Source organism: Cynocephalus volans, chromosome 8, assembly GCF_027409185.1.
Source record: "Cynocephalus volans isolate mCynVol1 chromosome 8, mCynVol1.pri, whole genome shotgun sequence".
NCBI classification, from domain to species: domain Eukaryota; kingdom Metazoa; phylum Chordata; class Mammalia; order Dermoptera; family Cynocephalidae; genus Cynocephalus; species Cynocephalus volans.
In genome coordinates this window covers 114607671-114628985 of record NC_084467.1, presented here as the reverse complement: position 1 = coordinate 114628985, position 21315 = coordinate 114607671, and the positions used below count along the sequence as shown (strand labels likewise).

The 21315-nt window shown below is 41.7% G+C and overlaps 1 protein-coding gene across 1 annotated transcript; it reads left to right on the top strand.

Annotated features, from left to right (window-relative positions):
* The first annotated feature begins 7879 nt into the window (after window positions 1–7879).
* On the top strand, window positions 7880–20883 carry FCRL4 (Fc receptor like 4). Its single transcript, XM_063105852.1, has 12 exons — window positions 7880–7955; window positions 8235–8489; window positions 10057–10311; window positions 10604–10888; window positions 12183–12470; window positions 16011–16130; window positions 16791–16797; window positions 17495–17509; window positions 18566–18648; window positions 18819–18875; window positions 20643–20674; window positions 20767–20883. The coding sequence occupies exons 1-12, from the start codon at window positions 7880–7882 to the stop codon at window positions 20881–20883; spliced, it is 1590 nt and encodes a 529-aa protein (XP_062961922.1).
* Window positions 20884–21315: the final 432 nt, after the last annotated feature.

Genomic DNA, 21315 nt, shown 5'->3' with positions numbered 1-21315 from the left:
TTTTAGCACCAATAACTGAGGCATTTGTCAGTGACCTAAACACACTAACAAAAATAGTACTTGACTTAAACTATTTAAACTTTTACACGGTAGCTGTAAACAAATATGATTTTTGTGTTTGGACATCTTGTATAATGTCATAAATGTACAATTGTATTTTACTAATTGAAATTTCATTCACTCATTCAACAAAATTGATTCTGGAAACAAGAAAACAATGTAATTTCAACTCTTCCTTAACTCTTGTCAATCAATAAATACTGGAGTTCTAAATTTGTATAAAATACTCTTTTCCAGTGTCATAAGGCATACAAGAACGTTGGTTAAGTATTCTATCAATTAGTAGTGTTCTCTAGTTTTTTATAGCTATTATTTCTAGTATTATAGAATAACTAGTGCATCATAGTGATCACTTGTTGAGTGTTTCCATTGTTCCAGCACTGTGCCAAGAGTTCTGCATCACCGCCTTTACACATACATCAATAGCAACATCCCCTTGAAGTGGATATTATCCTTATCTCCTTTTTACCACTGTGAAACTGAGGCCTAAAGATGCTAAGTACTTGGCCAAAGTCACACAATGAGTAAGAAGTGGAGTCAAGATCTGAATCCAAATTAGTGGGATTCTACAGCTGGGGTCTTTACTGCCATTTTATATTCTCACCCCTCATGGACAAATGAAGGCAGCTGCTGAAAGATGACAGCACACAGGGCTAGGAGACAAAGGACCTGAGTGCCTCCTTGACACTCTTTTTGTCCCTTTAGAGCCTTGTGCCTATATCTACTGTGGCCTTTACAACATTGGTTTTTGTTTGTTTGTTTGTTTTAAGTCTTTAAAGGAGACTCATTTTATTCATCTTTTCATACTTCTAAGGTCATGGACATTGCCTGGCATGTAGTTAATGTTCAATACAAACCCTAGTTAGGCAAAGAAACTATTACAGATATATATATAGATATATATCTATATATAGATTGCAGATATATATATATATATATAAATGTTGTTATATTAGAAAAATACATGTACAGACTTCTTATAATTCATCTTATGTCTGTTATCCTCCCCTCGTAGGTCAAGGATTGTTCACAGATACCATGAGGGGGATGATGATGCTGATGGTAACTGCTGAAGGAATCCAAGGAAGTTCACCCCAAAATATGGCACCCTGATATGCTGATTATTTTCAATTAAAAGCCCTTAGAGATCAGCGGATGCTGGATGAGGCTATTATCTGAAGTTCCCTTATCTACCTAGACATTGTAGGGTCCAAAGAGGAGCACAATTGCCTTCAATCCCCTCCCTCATATTTCATTAACCAGAGAAGATTAAAACTCATATCACAGAGGAAGAGACTGAAAATTAAAACACCACACCTAAAGCCCAGACAAACTTTGCTCTAAACTATTGTATGTTCACTGGTCCCAGTCAATTTCCAAAGAGAATCATTTATTAACCATTGTCTGAGCATTGGGCCCATTCATTTCCCCTAAAAATCATTTGCCACCGTTCAAAATTGCCACATTTTTCCCATCTCCTCTTTCTCTATAGGAAGGATATATAAACTTCTGGGCCTCACTGGGTTTCTGAGTAGTCACTGTCCTGTGATTTTTTTCACATGTACGTTAATAAATTTGTATACCTTTTTATCCCATTAATTTGCCTCAGTTCATTTTCAGCAACACTTCAGAGGAAGGAGGGGAAGCTTTTCCTCTCTGCCCCTACACTGCCTTCTACCTTAGTCCATGCTAATCTCTTAGTCTTGAAACTACATCTTTTCAATTTGGATGTTAGTTCCATTGGGAATCCTCTCCTGATTCCACAGAACTGGGTCAGATTTTCCTCCTATTGGACTATCAGAGCACTTTTCACTCTGTACATAATTCCCTGTTGACTTTCTGTCTCCCTGACTAGAATGAAAGCTTGTTGAGTCTTAATTACCATGATACTCCCAGAACCCTGCACCACACCTAAAATACAGTTATATAATCAATATATTTACCAACATATTCCTGTAGTAAAATTTTAGATTCTAGGACCTTAAGGGCAAATGTTATGGTCTACTACCTAGGAAGAGCATGATGGATGGGCCACAAGCCACTTCTCAGTTTATCTCCTACTCAGATCAGAAGTTGTGGCTTCCCCCAAGACAGATGAGTCAGGATATTTTCATAAATGTCAGACAAGGTGTGAGTGTCTTGTGATTGAGAGGTTTCATCAGGTACATGGATGGCTAACTGGAGGTGGTCCAGCAGAGGTATCAGGGGTTGTTTCTGCATTGAATGAGAAGTTTTCCATCCCTGGGGTGATTCAGGGACATCCTTGGGTAATATGAATCTCAACGGGACTGTAGTCTTGCCTGGTATCCAGTAGCAGAGAGAAAAAGTTATGATTTTCTTGAATGACAGAGGCTATAGAATTATAAAAATATGACAGTTAAAGTCTTGAGAAGCTATACATATCCAAGATGGCAGAGCAGTACTTAAATAATTCTACTAAATATTGATTTTCATTCTCTGGATTTCTTCATACTGGGTAACATGCTGTTTGTGTTTTAAGAAAGATCCGTCTACTTCCTTCCCCCTTTCACTTCATTAATGTGACCAGCTATTCTCAGAGAAGCACATTACTGCACTTACTTCGGCCTGGTGTGGCCACACACTGCTTTGGCGAACTGGGTTGAACTGGCCTGTCTCCGAGGAACTCCTCGTCCTTCGGCTCCTGGAGCAGGCTTCCATGCTGCTGTGGGTGTCCTTGCTGGTCCTCGGTAAGTGGTGGAGAAGGTGCCTCTGCTCGCTGCAGAGCTTGAGCCTGACCATGAGCAAAAGGCCTCTCCTCTGAGATGCTGAAATCATGGATTTTTACTTCCATTTTAGAACACCAGAAAATGAATAAAGGGGGGATATACTGATTTAGTGGTATGAGGAAAAAAATAATAGTTAATTTCCAAAGGTGTGTTCCTCATCTACTTTTGCTTTTAATTGCCTATGGAAAATTCCTCCAACACCAAAATGAGCTTACTTTTCATATTAAAAACAACAAAACAAAATAAAATGAATACTCTGGCTTGATTCAGTTATCTCCTTACATCACAGATCATGAGGACCCAGAATAAAAGATGAACTGAGTCCCTCATAAAGGACCATATTCTAATCATCAACTGAGGTAGAAATGAACTTCTGCTAAGAAAAGTTATTTCCCTCTCTGTAGTCTAAGATCAAACCTGCTCTGATCTTTGCTAAGTGCATGTGAAAAGAACAAATGAGATGGTTTCCCTTTTATCTGCCAGCACCCCCCAACCCCCGCCACTGCTTTTGTACTACTTGTCAATATTTGTCAAAACGAGGCACTGATTTCTTAGTAGCTCAAGACAGGGAATTAAAGAACAGTCAATCTTTTGTACCTTAATATTTATTAAGCATGTTTGTCTTGTTCCCACCTGTATCCCAAAACCCCAACTGGGGAAAGAGTTATGAGTGATTGGCACATCTTAGGAACTCAGTCAATAGTGGTTGGGTGAATACACTCAGCACAGCACAGTGCTGGGCACCACAGAGGATGCAGACCTGAAGGACTCAGCCTCTGCCCTCAAGAGCTGCCACTCTGAGTAGGATATCAAAGTACAAAGGCAAGAACATTTGACTTGGTAGTATAAGAAAAATAATGCACAATAGGTCATAGGATAATGTGTGATGCTAACAAGTAATTCTTGCTCAGCGTTGACTAGTCTCAGACACTCTTCTAAGAATATCCCATGTGTTAATCCATTCAATTCTCTAATAATCTATGAGTTGAAACTCTTATCACTCCCATTTACAAATGAGGAAACTAGGGCACAGAAGCTTCAGTATTGTGCTTAAGATTTATGTATCTAGTACAGTGGCTAATACAGTACAAATCTATAACCTGACTCTAGAAACTATGCTTTTAACCACTACTCCTGTCTATTTATGAGCTCCAAATAAGCTATGATAGTAATGTTCTGAGTCCAGAGGAAAAAAGTTTGCTTCAGCGTAGAGGCATCTGAAAAGGCTTCACGGAGGAGGTGTGATTTCTCCTGGGCCTTAATGCATGAGTGTGACTTGAATTTACTTGGTACTGAAAGAGAAAAAGAATATTCCATGCAAGAAGGAAGTAGATCCAGGTCTCAGTCATAGCTCAATTTTAAAAAAATAATGACCGCAACTATTGATTGAGAAGTTACTGACTTAACTAATTACAATAATGCTATGAGATTGCTTTTAAGGTCCTCAGTTTTCAAATGAGAAAACTGAGACTTGGAAGTTTATGTGGGTTTTCAGAGTCACACTGCTAAAATTCAAACCGGCTGTGTGGGTCCACAGCCACTGTGTTACCCAGCTTCTCGGGGGTGAGTGCAACTGTGTTTCTCTCCTCTCGGTTGGAGGGAGAGTGTGGTGAATAGGCTCTTAGGGTGAAAGGGTTTGGGACTCCATGCTAATGCCTGGTTCTTCACTCTCTTGCAGCTCCAGTCAGTGGACAATTTGGTAAGTCCCCCTTTTCTTTCATGTCTTTAATATCCTTATAACTACCCTCCATCTCAAATACTTGTAAGAAGAGGGCTTGTATATCCCCTTCATCCTTTTCCTGAGGACTGCAGGGACATGAAAACATTGGTTTGTCTGTTGACTCTGACCCTGAGAATAAGCTATTTGGGGTCACTCTGTTGGACCAAACATGCCATTGTGCTGGTTGACACGGAGGAGTCTGAGTTGCATGTCAGAATCCATAGGAGGAGGCAGTGCTGCCCCAGTTGATGCAGCATCAAGCCTGATGGAATGCATAGAATCCTGAGAGGGAAGGGACAGAAATAAGCCATTACTTCAAAGGGGGAGGCTGAGGCTCCAACCACATTGCCCCTAACCACAAGTAACCAACTTATCCCAGACTTCAGCAACTGTGTAGACACTTTTATTCTGTTAGCAGCTCAAGTAGTGATGACTCTGAGCCCCCATCCATCCTACTGGTCAGCAGGAAGTCCAGTGTTCTCCTGGGAGCTGTCTCAGGTGGCAATCCCTGTGAGATTCCTTCAAGTCCAGGAGTGCATCCCAGGAGCTGCTTGCTTAAGCCAGTGGGAGCCACAGCACCCTTGATGCACACTGTCTCCTGTAGTTCCTGAGTCTGTTGTTCTCCCCTTTGGTGCTGTGGACACAGGCACATTTTCCACACATCCCTGCCTGAGACAAGATTGTAACTTGGAAAGACTTTGCTAATGGTTGTAGGATGGGGAAATGAAATACAGAGAATGTCTACGTCAGCTACTAGATGTGGCTAATCTCAGAGGCTATCGACTCAGTCCTAACCACATGAAGGCTCTGAAAAGATGTGTCTCTTCCTGGCCACAGGGCCACCTGCACATAGCAGGGGCAGCTTACTCAGACAAAAAAGGAATCTAGCTGCATACACCAAAGGAAGGAAGTACTCCTTCCCTCCAGTAGAAAACCTACTGCCCAACTCCCCATTTCCCTATACCCAGGTGCTTCCCAAGAACTTAGCTGGTGGGGATTTCAATCACCTCCTAAAGGCCCAAGCTTTCAAATACTATATTCAGATTTCCTACCTTGTTAACACTGTTGCTATGGGGATCAAGCTTTATGAGTTTGGAGAGGACATTCAATCCACAGCACACAGCTTCAGGCATCAAGACTTTGTTCAAGGCAGGAAGTGGTGGGGAGTGGGCAGGTAGAGTAGGGAGCTGGAGCTGTCAAAGAGTTTCCAGCGTGCTCCTCTTTTTACAAATAAAGGAAAAAACTTCCCTCAGAATCCCCAATCCCTAGTCTACCCCTAGCTTTATTTCTTTATGTCTCTACCCAGACCTGAATCACATAGCTGGGGAAGGTAGTACCTCACTTTTTCAAACCTGTTGGTAGGCAACAGTCTAGAGAGAAGGGCATTAGTACTGCTTTACAGGAGCCAAACCAGTGTTTTCTCTATTATTATTTCTCCTTTTTAATTATTAACAGATCTTGCCCTATTACACTCCTCAGTGATTTCATGAGCCGTAGAGCACTGGTTCCACATAACTTTTACCAACTTCATGAATTGCTGCATCTTCAGCAGAATCTGAAATAGCAATCAATTTTCATTCCTGCCCCCCTTGGAAGATTAGCCTACCAAAGCACTGATCGTTGAGCAAGCTAGATAGTAGAATTAGATCAGGAAGGATGTTTTAGTGGATGTTTCTAATAGTGAATAATTTGTGTTGTAATTACTTTTGTTCTTAGCTTTCACAACCTCAAAACTACAAAACTCAGAAAATAAACATTCAGATAAAGAAGAGGCTCAGTAACAGTTTTTTGTTGAGGAAACATAATTAAAACAAAATCTTCCAACCCAGAAATCCTATTCACAAAGGTAGTAGAGAAAGAAAACATTTTTATTATTGAATAAGCATTAAACTGTAATGTGATGCACATCACAGACAATCCACTAAGAGATTGCAAAGACAGAAAGGAATTTCACCCCTTGATACAGTCAAGCAGGAACAACCCATACATACATGTTTTGAAGATAAACAATATCAGTCCCCAAGTTAAGAAGACCTGACAGCACCTTTTGTCACATGTAGTTCATCTTAACTTTATCAGGGTAATTGGGGAGACCACCTGGGTTAGCTGATTAGCTTTTACCTGGAGGAGGAAAAAACTTCTGTCTTTACAACAGCAGCTGGTTTTGCATATTGGAGCAAGGTGAGCCCACCAAAGTTAGGCTCTTACTCTCCCAAAGGAACTGAGGGACAGAGGAGATACCTCCCAAATGTACACATATCAAAAAGAAGGTTCCCAGGACTTTCTTGAGATGTGAAACTGGCAAGAGTTATTTAGTCATTTTAATGATTTGTATACATTTTAGAAGGATAGAGAAAGAAATTCTGAAAGATAGGAGGAAGAGAGAGAAGTTACTTTCCTTATTTCTGACAAGAAGAATTAAGCCCTTATTTTAAATTTGTATTTACCCTACATTCTCCAGCTTCTGTTCATCAATATTTCATAAATCTTAGGACCCAATTTCATGCAAGGTCAATATTTTATTATCAAGAGAGTGTCTTTGAGGTTTGGGGAGCACCCAGCTCCCCGCACTCTTACTCTTTGTAGCTATCTGGATATATTTCTTACTTCAGTTAACACCCTGTCACCCTTCCCATACCTAATTTCTGTCAGTAAAAATACAACTTAGACCCTTTTCCATACCTGCATAATTGATCCACAAATTCCTCTACTCCCTTTATCTACAACCCCCCTCTCACTGTGGCATGCTACATGTAGGGGAGAGAAAAGTAAATTATTTCCTCTACCCGTCTTAGGTTCATTGGCTGAGACCTATGAATCAAACTGATTAAAGCCAGATTAACAAGATTTTTTAAAGAAAACAGTTTTAATTACGTACATATACAGGAGAGGGGGTTACAAAAAAAAAAAGGTTGTGGCTCAAGGAGGCAACCAGATTATTGAGGTTTATATACCATTTTAGGCTAAATAAAGAAAAAGTATTTAGGGCTTCTGGGTGGGGAAGACAAGTGATGGGAAATTGACCAGGAAAAATATGGCAAACAAGGACAGTTTAGTAAGATTTGTTATGCAGATTAGTCAAGGCCAGCTCCATTGAAAAGAGTTGTTAAGAGTCCTCCTCTTCCTGGTATGGGAGAGGGAGATACCTTTACAAATGAAAATATCCTTTATAAATGAAAATTTCCTTTACAAATAGAAAACTTGCACCCTGTTTTTAGAGATTTTTCTGCTTCTGGTTGTTCAAAATGGCCTTTAGCTTAAAATAATCCACATATAAAAGAGGCATATTTGGGGATGGCATATTTTGGTACCCTCCATACTCAAATGCTCATTATGGAGAGGTATCTGTAACATGAGGAGCCCAGGCAGGAGTCTTAGGAAAAAGGCAATTCCCAATTATCTACCTGAGGACCTGGCCCATCAGAAAGGTAAGAGGACTCATAAGCCTCCTATCACGGATCAATGGTGAGTGGCTCCTGCTACAGTTGCCCTTTTAAAGGCCAATTTGCTCCTGTAGACCACTGAGCAGCCACTGCACCAGGGAAGAGTGAGTACAGCTGGAGGACCTGCAACCTGGGGAAACAGCAGCCCTCCCTGGGGCCTCTCAGGGGTTCCAAATGCAGGTCACCCAGTCTATCCCACACTAACCCCTGTGGCTGGGACTGCATGTACCTCCACCTCAGACCCCTTTCTCTTCTCCTCCTCAGCAACTGTACCCAAACCTGTGATTTCCCTCCATCCTCCATGGACCATAGTCTTCCAAGGAGAGAGAGTAAATATGACTTGCGATGGATTTCACTTCTATGCACCAGAGAAAACAAAATGGTACCATCAGTTCCGATGGGTAATAAAAACAAGAGAAACTCCAGGAAATACCCTCGAGGTTCGTGAATCTGGAGAATACAGATGCCAGGCCCAGGGTTCACCTCTAAGTAATTCTGTATACTTGATCTTTTCTTCAGGTGAGAAAGAAAGTGAATTACTTAAAACTTTGGAAATGGCTTTGATTCACCTTAGCTTGCTGGAGACTATAAGAACTGGGGTCCTTCATTTCTCTCTAACTCTTCTTCAGCTACATTCAGTTTCACATTCTCCTTTATTGTCTACAAGTGTTTTAAAAATACTATTGAAACTTGAGTTGAAATGTTTACCATTAATCAACAAACATACTTGCACACTTACATATTCAAGGAAATGAGTTAATTTTAGGGAATACAAAAAGAAAACTGTCTAAGATCCTGCCCTGTAGGACTTTACAGCCTCATAAGGGAAAAATTTCACATACATGAATGTGATGAGCACGAAGCAGAAAGTGAAAAGTGCCATAAAAGGGGTTCACAGGTGGGAAATCTCCAGCCTCAGGACTTTCATTCCTACCTATCCTGGTATTTGTCCCTTCTTTGCTCCTACTTTTATCTTTTAGTGGCACCAAGCTCCCAAAGCTTTTCCTGTCCAGTTTTACCTAGTTTAGAGATAGTGATTTGGATCAACTCCACAAGCATCACTCTACAGGAGTAGGCATTCACCACAGTCATCTAAGAGAGAAAGGGTAGCGCTAACCTCAAATTAGAATCTGAACAGCATGAGCATTTCCATAGAGGACGACATTCACTGTCCCTTTTTTACCTAAAAAGACACTGAGACCAAATACATATAGCAAGGATTTATTGAGCCAATATGATGACTGTAAGTGGGGAGATGCAGAGTCAGATAGCCCTGAGAAATGCATTCAAAAAGGGCCAGCAGAGCTTAGCATTTTGTAATCACAAGAAGGGGAAAGGATCAAAGGAGAGAGAAAAGGACAGTCCCGCCTAATTAATTCATCGGGTTTTCTATTGGTTGTACATGACATATAGATTTGGCGCTGTTACTAAGCTATATCCTGCCTGCAGGTATCTAGGGTAAGGGTTACAAGAAGCATTCCAGGTTATTTTACGGCTGTCTTGTCCCATCCTGTCTCCTTGTAAGTAAAAATGGTGTTATGCTAACATTTTCCAGGACAGATGGATATGACTATTGACTTATCTCAAGACACTATAATTTAGCTAACCTGGTCAGAGCAGATATTTTGGTTATCACCCTTAAACCTAGATTTGTGTCTCTGACATTAATCCTGCTGCACACAGCATACTTAAATGCATTGTAATACTTCCTTGTATATTTCTCCAAACACTGCTTCTTTAATAGCTCCTGCTCTGTGATTTGGTTGGTGCTGATATTTGCCATATTCTACAATGTTGGGGATTTTGATCACACCTCCTCTCAGCACATTTTTTCTCCATGTCAGAGCCATTATACTGGTATTTTGAATCTGACCTTGAATGATTAAATAGATCTGTTTGGGATTTATTTAGGAATTATATCTGAAACATCTCACACTGATTTGGAATGAAATGAGTGCTCTTGGATCAGGAAACCAAATCCTGTGGGAGAAAAAAGAAAACAATAAAGCTTTGTGATTCAAGAGACATAGAGAAAAAAGACAGCAGAAGTGTCCTGAATGATGATATATCTCTGTGTCGTTTCCAGGTGACTTTATCCTGCAGGGCCCATATTCTGTGTTTGAAGGTGATACATTGGTTCTGAGATGCCAGAAAAGGGGGAAAGAGAAGCTGACTTCTGTGAAATACACTTGGAATGGAAAAACTCTTTCTCAGTCTTCTAAAAGTTGGGATCTTCTTATCCCACAAACAAGTTCAAATAACAGTGGCTCTTACCAATGCATTGGATTTGTGGACAAAAAATATATATTTAGATCAAATATCAAAGTTATTACAATTCAAGGTAAACCCTTCATTTTATGTAGATTTGCTTAGTAAAGTCGGAAAACTTGGGCATGTCAGGAGGAAATTCATTGGTTACTATTGAAACTCTGGATAGATGATGAGAGGCATAAGTCCTCTAGGAGGCAGAGAAAGTGGAGTGATTAGACTTGAATAAACTTGGGAAAGAAAAATGTGATAGAAGGCTTGATAAGTTTGTCTTGCAATGGGTCTAGAACTGAGAATCCAAACCTGTCTCTCTCAGAGTGCTAAATACTCACATGCTGAGAATTTGATTTACCTCTTCTCTCTAGAACTATTTCCACATCCAAAGCTGAAGGCCACAGCCTCTCAGCCTACAGAAGGGAATTCAGTAAACCTGAGCTGTGAAACGCAGCTTCCTCTTGAGCGGTCGGACACTCCACTTCACTTTATCTTCTTCAGAGATGACATGGTCATCCTGTCAGACTGGAGCAGGTCCCCAGAGTTCCAGATCCCAACCATCTGGAGAGAAAACTCAGGATCATATTGGTGTGGTGTTGAAACAGTGACCGGCAGCGTCCGCAAGCACAGCCTCCCTCTACAGATCCGCGTGCTCAGTGAGTGTTGGCAAACCAGGCCAGCCCGGCAGGGCTGCAGCACCAGCCTACCTCAGTCTGCTCCTTCTGTCCCTGTGGGCATGGAGGCCATCCAGCAGCGATGCGCTTTGTCATCCTGACAGAGGCACCAGGCTTAGACTGAAGAGTGAGGAACTGTAATAAAAGAAATACAGAATTTAATTTCTGCCTTCGTTTCTCTAAAAACTCAGTCTCCTTTATAAACTCTGCCATCTTGAAATGATAGAACTGATTCATGGAGTTAGGTTTGAGAGGTGGAGAAAACAAAACAAAACAAGAAAACAAGGTGTCCTGCGAGTGAGTTAGATTCTAGAATGTCAAATCTTGCGGCAAACTGCAAAGACACTTCGAAAAGTTCATGGAGAGATTTGTGTTATTTTTTTAATTCTATTTTTTCCAGGAAATTTTCAAGGTACACTTGTATTTAGAAGATAAGCATCCATCTCTTCTTAATCAATAGCAACAAACGATGTGAGTGCCTGTGAAACGTACAGCAGAAGAGAAGTAGATATATACAGATAAAGAGAAATACAATAAATATCAGCTTGTCTTAGGTACCAAAGAAGCACTTTGTGAAACAGGTGTGGTCTGGCCTAGTGCCATGATGGCCACTATTGCTATTAGCTATCCCTCAAAACAATTCAGACCACCAGCTAGGACATCAGACAAAACCCAAACGCGTCTTCAGGGACAGTCAATTTTTCTTTCCTGGGGCCTTGTGTTTCAGGGTAGAAACCTTATCACATTTAGTTATGTTCTAGGCCCCAAATCCACAGTCTATTGGTCACAATGCCAGTAACTGCTGAAGAGTATATCTTTTTTTTAATAATAAAAACAATTTTATATAAAATGGTGAAACATTTTTAAATGTCTTGTAGCTCATATAGAGTTAGCAACATAAATCAAGCTGTCTATCTTTTTCCCCTAGTGTTTCAAACATTCAATGTCAGCAATATTGTCAGCAACCTGTGACTTCAAAGAAAAGTGAGCTTGGGAGCTTGTTGAGTCAGGGGTAAAAGGAAATAATCTGATTAAAGAAGAGCTTGTAGAAAGACTAAATCTTCTAGAAGTAAATTTTGTTAAGTGGATACTACTTAGAAAAACTGTAGAAAATTGGTGCTAATACTAGTTGCCATCTATGGTTCCCAGTCCTTTGTTTTATTCTTCTCACTTTGAGGAGTATGTCTAGAAGTCACATAAAACGTGACCCTGTCCAACACCCCAGCCCTGCCCTCCCCCACACCTGGCCCTCACCTGTCATCTCATTTCTACACAGGCATCCCTGTGTCTGGAGTGCTCATGGAAACCCAGCCCCCAGGAGGCCAGGTGGTTGAAGGGGAGATGCTGGTCCTTGTCTGCTCCGTGACTGAAGGAACAGGGAGCACCACGTTCTCCTGGCACAGAGAGGACACAAAGGAGAGTCTGGGGAGGAAAACTCAGCATTCCCAGAGAGCAGAGCTGGAGATCCCTGTCATCAGGGAGAGCGATGCCGGGGGATACTACTGTACAGCTGACAACAGCCACGGCCCTGTGCAGAGTGAGGTGGTGGGCATCACCGTGCGAGGTGAGGCTTAATCACCATTGACCTTATTTTTCCTCAGTGAACTTATTAAAATTAGGGATGGGCATAGCCAACATTACCTTTGTGATTCTCTATCTTAGTCTGTCTTGTGTTGTTGTAATAGAATAACACAGACTGGGTAATTTATAAAGAAATTTATCTTACAGTTCTGGAGACTGGGAAGTCCAAGGTCAAGGAGCCACATCTTGTCAGGGCCGTCTTGCTGTGTCATGGGGGGAGGTATTACATGGCGAGAAGAGTTAGAGAGGGCAAGTAAAGGCAAGAGCAAGAGCCTACACCCAGAAACCCTTTTTAAAAGGCATTAAACCCACTTAATCACTTCTTAAAGGCCACACCTCTTCATACTGTAACAATGACAATTAAGTTTGAACATGAGTTTTGGAGGGAACAAAGAATCAGACCATAGCACTCTCCTTTTGCTGTTTTCATTCTGTCATCCTCCACTGTGATAGACAGTTTCTTCCATTAGAGTACTAATAACTCAGTCAGGTCAGTGTAAGGTATAACAGTGAGGTAAGGCTGGCCAGGAGCCATTTTGCCTCTTGGAGGCAATTTTGAATGTCTGTGCTCTGATCAATTGTGCATTAATTTCAAAGAGCAGCCTTACCTCGCTAGCAGCATTTTAGGGTGGGGCACAGCTCTGCCACCCTAAATGTCAACTATATTTCTCCTTTCAAAAAATAATCCACACCACATCAGACCACTGTCCTCAAGTCCAACAAAACCAAAGGCATAAGGCTTCCCTTTACTCTGTAACTGTAGGCCCGAGGAATTTTCGGTAACCAAATTATATGCAGGTAAGGAAACTTACTAACACAAAGGGCAGGTGGAGAGCCCAGTTTTGTCCATAGAAGAGATGAGGCTTACCTTGGGATGCCACAATTCTAGCTCATATCCTTCTCTTCCTCTGTCCCCAAGAAGCCACACTGGGCCAAGCCAGGTTCTTACTCAGCAACCTTGGCACTAAGGAAATGGTTTCTACTGGGCTTCAATGCCTCCTCTCATATCTGAGTTTCAATTGCATTTTCAGCTATCCAATAAAGTTAGCTTTTATAGAGAAGCTACTAGAAAGCTAGATTTCTCTGCCTTCCCTTAACAATAGAACTCCTCCCCCTCCTCCTCCCTCCCAAAAACCTCTTACCTAAGTTTTTAAATCAAGCACTCCACAAGAATAGCTAATTACCATCTCAAACTTAACTCATCCAAAACCAAACTCTTGATTTTTGCCCCAAATAGGTTCTTGCTTAAAGCCTCCCCTCAATCATTGTAAAATTTCCTTCAGTTGCTCAGGCCAATAATCTAAGCATCATTCTTGACCTTGTTTAAAAATTTCATCCTTTATATCCAATCCACCTGTAAGTCCTGATGACTCTACCCTCAAAATATAGCTAGAATCTGACTACTCACCACCTCCACTGCCACTCTCAGAATGAGAGCGAACATCCTCTCAATGACTCACCAGGCCCTGCATTATCTGGCCTACCTGTCACTCTGACCTCATCTCCTATCACTCTCTTCACACCTTCTCTACTTAAGCCATATTGGTCTTTTGTCTCTTCCCCAAACTTTCTAGGTATGCTCTCATCTCAGGACCTTTGCACTGCTCTTCCCTGATATCCTCAGCTTACATCCTCACTTTCTCCAGAACTCTGCTCACCTTTTCAGTGAGTCCTTTCCCAACCACCTTTTGTAACATTGCAACCCTTTTTCATCAGCTCTCCCCACCGGGTTCTGCTTGATTCTCCTTCCGCAGCACTTATCACCAACTGCCCTGCCATGTATGCCCTTGCTTGTTTGCTCCCTTTTCCCACTCCTCCCATATTAGCCTCATGATAGTGATTCTTGTTTTGACCACTATTGTATCTGAAGTGCATGGAATAATGCTTTACTCAGGCATTCAGTAAATATTCGTGAAATAAATAAATTCTGCATACATCATCTCTGTTGAGTGTAGCAACAACTCTAGAAGATAAAGAAGATACTATCTTCATTCTAAAGAAAAGGAAACTGAAGCTCAGAGAGGGTTGATAATTTGCATAGGGTCACAGAACTTCCATGGCAGCCCAGATTTGAACCTCGATGCAATCATTTAGTTCAGAGAGACAGAGAGCAAGGTCAAAGTTCTCCAAAGTACCACACAGTCAAGTACCTACCATCATCCATGCTAAATGTACAAGGAGCTGTGCTGTTTTTATGAGTGGTCGGCTCTTACAGAGCCATGAACTTGAACAGTTTAGTTAGAGACTCTGGGAAGTGGTTGCTGCAATAACAGCCCAGCTGCTGCTCAATTTTCCCTTCAATTCCCTTGAGGCATGTCCTGTGAGCAAGGGGGCCCTCCCAGGTCTGGGGACTGAGATGTTTCCCAGAACCAGGCGCCACAGAAGGGTCTGCATTTCAGCCTGGGAATGGCTTGGGGATCAGTGAGTGATGTTGGCTCTTCCCAGCAGAGAAGGGCTGAGACTGAGCCAATGGCATTTCAATGGCATTTCAATCAGCTGGGATAGGGGAAGAAGGAGTTAGCAAAGCTGAAAGCTGCCAAGGGCATCCTCTGAAGACTCCCGAATGCCCTCAAAGTCAGAGTGACACAGAAGATAGGGTGTGATGTTTCTCCAGGAAGCCTCTTGTACTGGAAAGTTTACCTTGAGGAGCCTAGAGGTTTTTATTTCCGAGGAGGGTAAGAGTGAATCTGCTGATAATTCACACAAGTGTAAATTACTCGTCTTCCTTTTGGGAATTAGGTCATTAGAATGGATTAGTTTCCCCTGATCTAGGCAGTGAGCTGGTCATGTCACATGTGTACTTTCATTTTACTCTCACAACAGCCCTGCAAAACAGTACCATCGTCTGTTAGGGAAAGAGATGATCTCAGAGATCAAATAGATGTCAAGAATTCAGTTGATACATGATGAGATGGGGATTTCTTCCTAAACCTTTTTTATTCATGGACTTTATGCAAAATCTCTATGCTTAGAAATGGGAGAATTTATATCAGGAGTGAAACTCTGCAGTAACCTCAAGCACTGGGCTAAGGTGGCTGTCTTGGTCAGCTTGGGTCATAACAAAATATCATAGACTGGGTGGCTCAAACAACAGAAATTTATTTTCTCACCTCACAGTTCTGGAAGCTGGAAGTCCGAGATCAGGGCATGAATATGGTTGGGTTCTGGTGAGGGGTCTCTTTCTGGTTTGCAGAAAGCCCCTTCCTGGTGTCCTGACATGGCAGAAAGAGAGAGCAAGAGCAAGCTTTCTGGTCTCTCTTATTAGAAGGGCACTAGTTTCTGGAATTATTCCTTGAAGACAGAGGGAGCTATTTCCTGTGCCACTCCAGTCCTAGCCCACCCAGAGTAAGCTTTTCTGGCCATAACCTGACCCAAGGCATCCTCATGAGTCCTACTCCTGTCGATTCCTGTCTCTCCCAGGGCTCAGGATCCCAGCCAAGCCAAGGAAAGGTTCCAGGGTTTCATGGCAATCCCAGGTCCCAAACCCTGCTGGGGCTCTCATAGGTACTTTCTTTCCCTTTAGAGGCTCCAGGCAACAGACATGGCCTAATTGCTGTGGTAGCCACCGGGGGGCTGCTCAGTCTTCTTCTCCTGGGTATGGCCCTGCTGTTTTACTGCTGGCGCTGGAGGAAACCAGGTGTGTGTTCTTCTCTTACCTCTGCTGGAGTCCCTGCCCTGTCCCTGCCTCAGACACCTCAGCTTATCACCAGCCTCAGTAGCCACCACACCACCACCCACCACCTCACCATCCCTAACACACACATACACTCACACACATGCACTCTCACGCCTCTTTCTTTTTTTCTTTTTTTGACCTGTAAGGGGATGGCAACCCTCGGCTCAGTGTTGTCCGCACCACACTCAGCCAGTGAGCTCACCGGCCATCCCTATATAGGATCCGAACCCGCGGTCTCGGCACTATCAGCACCGCACTCTCCCGAGTGAGCCACGGGACTGGCCCTCACACCCCTTTCTTAATGGCAATTTCCCTAACAGATGCACCAGGTGACAGCTGCCTGTATCTAGTCTGGTTTATTAAGTCTCAAGTGAAAGGGAGGGAAGTGAAATTTTTACTGTGAAGTTTCATAAACTTTATCTGAACAGTTTACTTGGACAGTTTCCTTGGTTCATACAGACTGGCCAACTAGACAGACACTTCAGTCTATTCACCATTACTGGATATTCAAAGTAAACTGGCAGGCTCTGAAGAAATGACTAGACTGGGAGTTGGCTAATTTCCATTCTTCTGCCTCCTCAGAGACTCCCCTGGGTCAAAGCTTGAACCTGCCACCTTATGCTCCAGCATTCCTGTTCTCCACAGCTCGGCCTCCCTACCTTCGGGAGAGGGTCTCTCACAAACACAGTCTGCCAAGTGCTTCCAAAGGCTTCTTGCCTCAGCCCAGGTCAGGCTAGTTTCAGATGCCAGAAAACCTGGTGTAGAAGATGGGTACAGAAATTTTTTCAGTTCTAGAACAATTATCCATATCCTTCAACTCTGTCTCTTAATTCAATTCATTCAATTCAATTCAATCCAACTCTCCAGATACTTGCCAGCACCCTGTGTGTGTTCTGCATTGGGATGGGTGTGGGGAACTTTGGACCTCCAACTACAAGTCTCCTTAGTATGCTTGAATCGGAGCCCAAGGTTCCTCTGGGCATGGCTACAGGTGTTCCTCGAAGTCCAGCCACAGCTCACTACTCTGCAAGTGGGACAAGTTGGTTATACCGTATTTAATATTTCCTGAGGTATATCAACACAGCCATGAGCCGTAATAAACTTTCAAATAATTGCATATCTAAACCAGGAATGTGTAGCCCTGACCCCAGCAAATTGTATATTTTGTTCAATTCTTTCTATTTTCATGAGAATCCAGAACTGGACTTATGTTTAAATTTACTTTTTTGATGACCTCTCTTAGACAGCTCATGTGTGTAAAGTCTTTGAGAATGAGCTCCCTCTGCTGACACAAATACACTATTGCTTTATTTTGCAGGAGATTGTTTCAGGGCAGAAGAAACCAGGTGAGGAGGCTTCAGCTTCTACAAGTGCTTTTTTTGTTTACCAAGTACACAATATGCAAAACTGTGGGGTTGCAAAATTAGGTCAAGTTATTTCCCTTTGACCCTGTGGTTAGATGCTCCTATTTTCACATTCCTCGAATGAATGTGAAAAATGAAGCTTCCTAGAACTGTTCTTGACAGCTTATAATTAGTATTATAGATTTTGCATGTATTTAGATCATCTTCTTATTTGAAATTAATTTATTCATCTAAATGAATGTTACCAAAGGTTACAGATTTTCTGGGTTTCACAGAATATTTCTGGCACCAATAATCCTATAGTTAGAAAATGTGTTTCCATAACTTTATGTACAATGACCAGATTCTAGATTTTTCACAAATGTTCTAGATTTTCCAGGGAAGTCTAAGTTTCTCATAATCTACTTTTTACCCATGTGTATGTATACTCATAGAGCCATATCTTTAACTTTGGTTTGGAAGATATGGTCTTCTTCTGTCTATGTCAGTGTCCCAGTCTTAGGTTATAGCCAGGGATTGGAGTGTGGATTATATAAGTCTAATTCCTTCTTGAATGGTCCAGAGATTACAATATGAAAATCTTTAGTCACTACTTCCTGAGTAGGAAGGTGATGATGAGGTCTTTCTTTTTAAACCAACCGAGAGTTACAATTCTATCTATGAGATGATTGTTACTATGATGTCAGAGACTCTCTGGCCTTGTTCCCAGTCTGCCCAAACCACAGTCCCAGGATTTCTTTCAAAAGAATAATCTGGGCTGGCTGATTGGCTCAGTTGGTTAGAGCACAGCCTTATAACACCAAGGTCAAGGGTTTGGATCCCTGTACCGGCCAGCCACAAAATGATAATAATAATCTAATTCTATATATACCTAAGAAAGCTCCAGTTAAAACATTTAGGGTTCCCAGTTCCCTATTGACTGTTGATTTCCCCCCACCCCCTTCAGTCCACTTTCTCCTCCACCTCTCTCCCTTGCCGTCTCACTCTCATGCATGTTACAATGTTCCAGGGATTATCATGTGTTTCTATGTCTTACAGGTGCCCTCTTAGCCCGGGCCCAGGAGAGTCCTGCCATCCTATCTGCCCTGTCCAGGGGGAGGTGCAGCTCTTGTATGGCACTGGTGAGAATTGCTGCTGGCCTCAGCCAGAGAAAGATAATATGCTTTGACCCTTGGTCTTCCTAAAGTGTCCCAAACCCAAGAAGAGTGGAAGGGATGCTTGGGAAGATACATCTGCAGCACATAACACTAACAGGGACAGCTTGGAACATGTAGTTTTTTTTTTTTTCCAGTGCATCCCAAAGAGAAAGACTTGGTATATTCTGAGATCCAGACTATTCAAGGGGAAGGTACGTCTCTGGAAAGAAATTCTGGCTATAAACTATATTTATTCATTCAATAAATATTTATTGAGCTCCTCTGATGTGCTAGGTACTATTGTAAATGTGGAGAGTCAATGAACAAGGCAGACAAAAATCTCTACAGTGTGGAGCTTAGATTCTAAAGAGGGAAGATAGACACTGAAAAATACATACTACATCTTTGCTGATGGTCAGAAGAAATATTAAGCATCCTTCTGATAGATATTGTGATCATGACATTGTACGTGCTAAGGTTGCCCTTAGGTCTGAATAAACGAATATTTGTAAAGTACCTACTATGTGGTAGGCATTATGCTGAGAACATTTATATGTAAATAAATTATATATAAATGTTCATATATAAATATATAAACAAATTATATATATGTGTGTGTTTATATATAAACAAATTATATATAAATGTTCTCAGCATAATGAGATGTATATCACAGTTCTCCATTTCTTTTATAAATCTGTATATGGCATCTCACTTGAAACCTAAAATCTCCAGTGTCTTTGTGCCTAGTAAGAATTTCAGCTGTAACCTAATGCTAAACCTGTTTTACAAATGAAGTACATAAGACTCAGAGAGGTCAAGAACTTTCCCAATTTCACAAAGCTAGTAAAAAACAAAGCTAAGACCAAGTCTTCTCTCTTGCTATAATATTTGCTGTCCATATGGCCTATTATATATTTGAACAACATATATCACCTGATCACTTGCTTTCTCTGTCACTTTTCTCCCTCAGCCACCCTCATAATCAGGACCCTGTGAATGGTAGAATTATAAAGGCCACCAACTTGCTTGGGTTGTTTGAGTGCATCTAATCTTATAGAGCTAACTTGATCGTTTTGCCATTCTTTGCACTCTGTTCTTGACCTGTTTGTCAAAACACCATTTAAGCCAAGCACTCTGTTGATGGACTAGTTATATTTCAGGCACTTGATGTATTAATGATCTTCAGAAAGGTTTCTTTGCCTGTTCTTCAAGGTTCGCATGAAGCCCCTGAAATCATATGCAAAGTTCTGTGCGTATGACCATTTTTTTGGGGAAAGACTACACCCCTTTCATCATATCATTAAAAATATCTGTAACCCTTTAAAGCTCTATCATCAGAATATGGTGAAACAGAGAGAAACCTTGAGTGCCCCAGGGTGTATCTTCTTTTCAGGCTCTATCATCCATAAATGTGCTATGTTGCTCTGATAAGTCTACATTTTTCTTTGAGACCCTTTATTTCTAATATGCATGGTCTGACTAACCGTATTTGCTAAACTTTCCTCTCACTGTGGCTTCATCTCTAAGAATCCATGGCAATAAAATCAAGTACTAGAACATGCTAATGTAAGACAGAGTTTTTCTCACGGGGCACACATATGGAGAGCTCTCATGGGAACTTGCCAAATAATCTGGGGTGGGAAGATGGACGTACTGTATGTTCAAGAAGTAAGAATTGAAAGTAAGAGAACAATAATCTCTCAACATCTGGGAGAGGAAGGTGAGGTTTCTTAGTGTGGTATTCAGGGAGGACTTTACTAATCAATGAAACTTGAGAAGAACTTGCGGAAGGCTGGGTTAAGAAGTGGTAAAACAGGAAATCAAATGTATTGTAGGACGTGTTGGGAGTGGGGGTGGGGGAAACACAATTGATGGAAAGGGCCCAGTGCCTCCCAGACTCTGAAGAATAAGCCAGCAGACTAGGTTCTAAGTGTATCCTAATGCCCATGGTTCAGTGGTTCCCTTTCTCTCCACAGCCAATACCACCAGGAAACCTCTAGAAGACAAGGTAAGTTTCATTTCCCCACTGTTTCCTCCCACTACTGTCTATATCCTCATACTCTCTCTCTCCAGTCTTCTTCTATCTTCTTTTCAACGCAGGATACCTCAATTGTCTACAGTGAGGTAAAGACACAGCTCTCGGACACCTCAGCTGGAAAGGTCAGCTCTAAGGATGAAGACACCGTGGAAATTTATGAAAATGTTCTACTCATATGACTTGTTCCTTATCTATAGCCTCAAGCCTGGTGTAGTCCTCAAGGTTCTTGGGGTGACCAAATAGTTCCAGCTTTCCAATTCTTCTCACCTATGTACATTTACTTCCAGGACTCCTAATTTATCCACTCTGAAGTGTTGATGGGATGGCCTCTGAAAGACTTAGCTAAAATGATGGGGATCCACAGTAGACCTGTATACCTGCTCTGGGCCTGACCTAATGTGTCACCTAGGGTCTAATTTAGGGAAGAGAATAAGAAGAGAGAAGGATTTCTTTTGAAAAATTAGAAGCACAAATTTTGATGAATTGGGATTTGCACAATCATAGAAAGGATTGAGTGACCCATATCTCTGTTCAATACATTTACAATTCTCTGCCTGGAGAATCATCTGCATCTGTTTGTTTAACTGTGAGCGTCTGCTAAGGTACTGCAC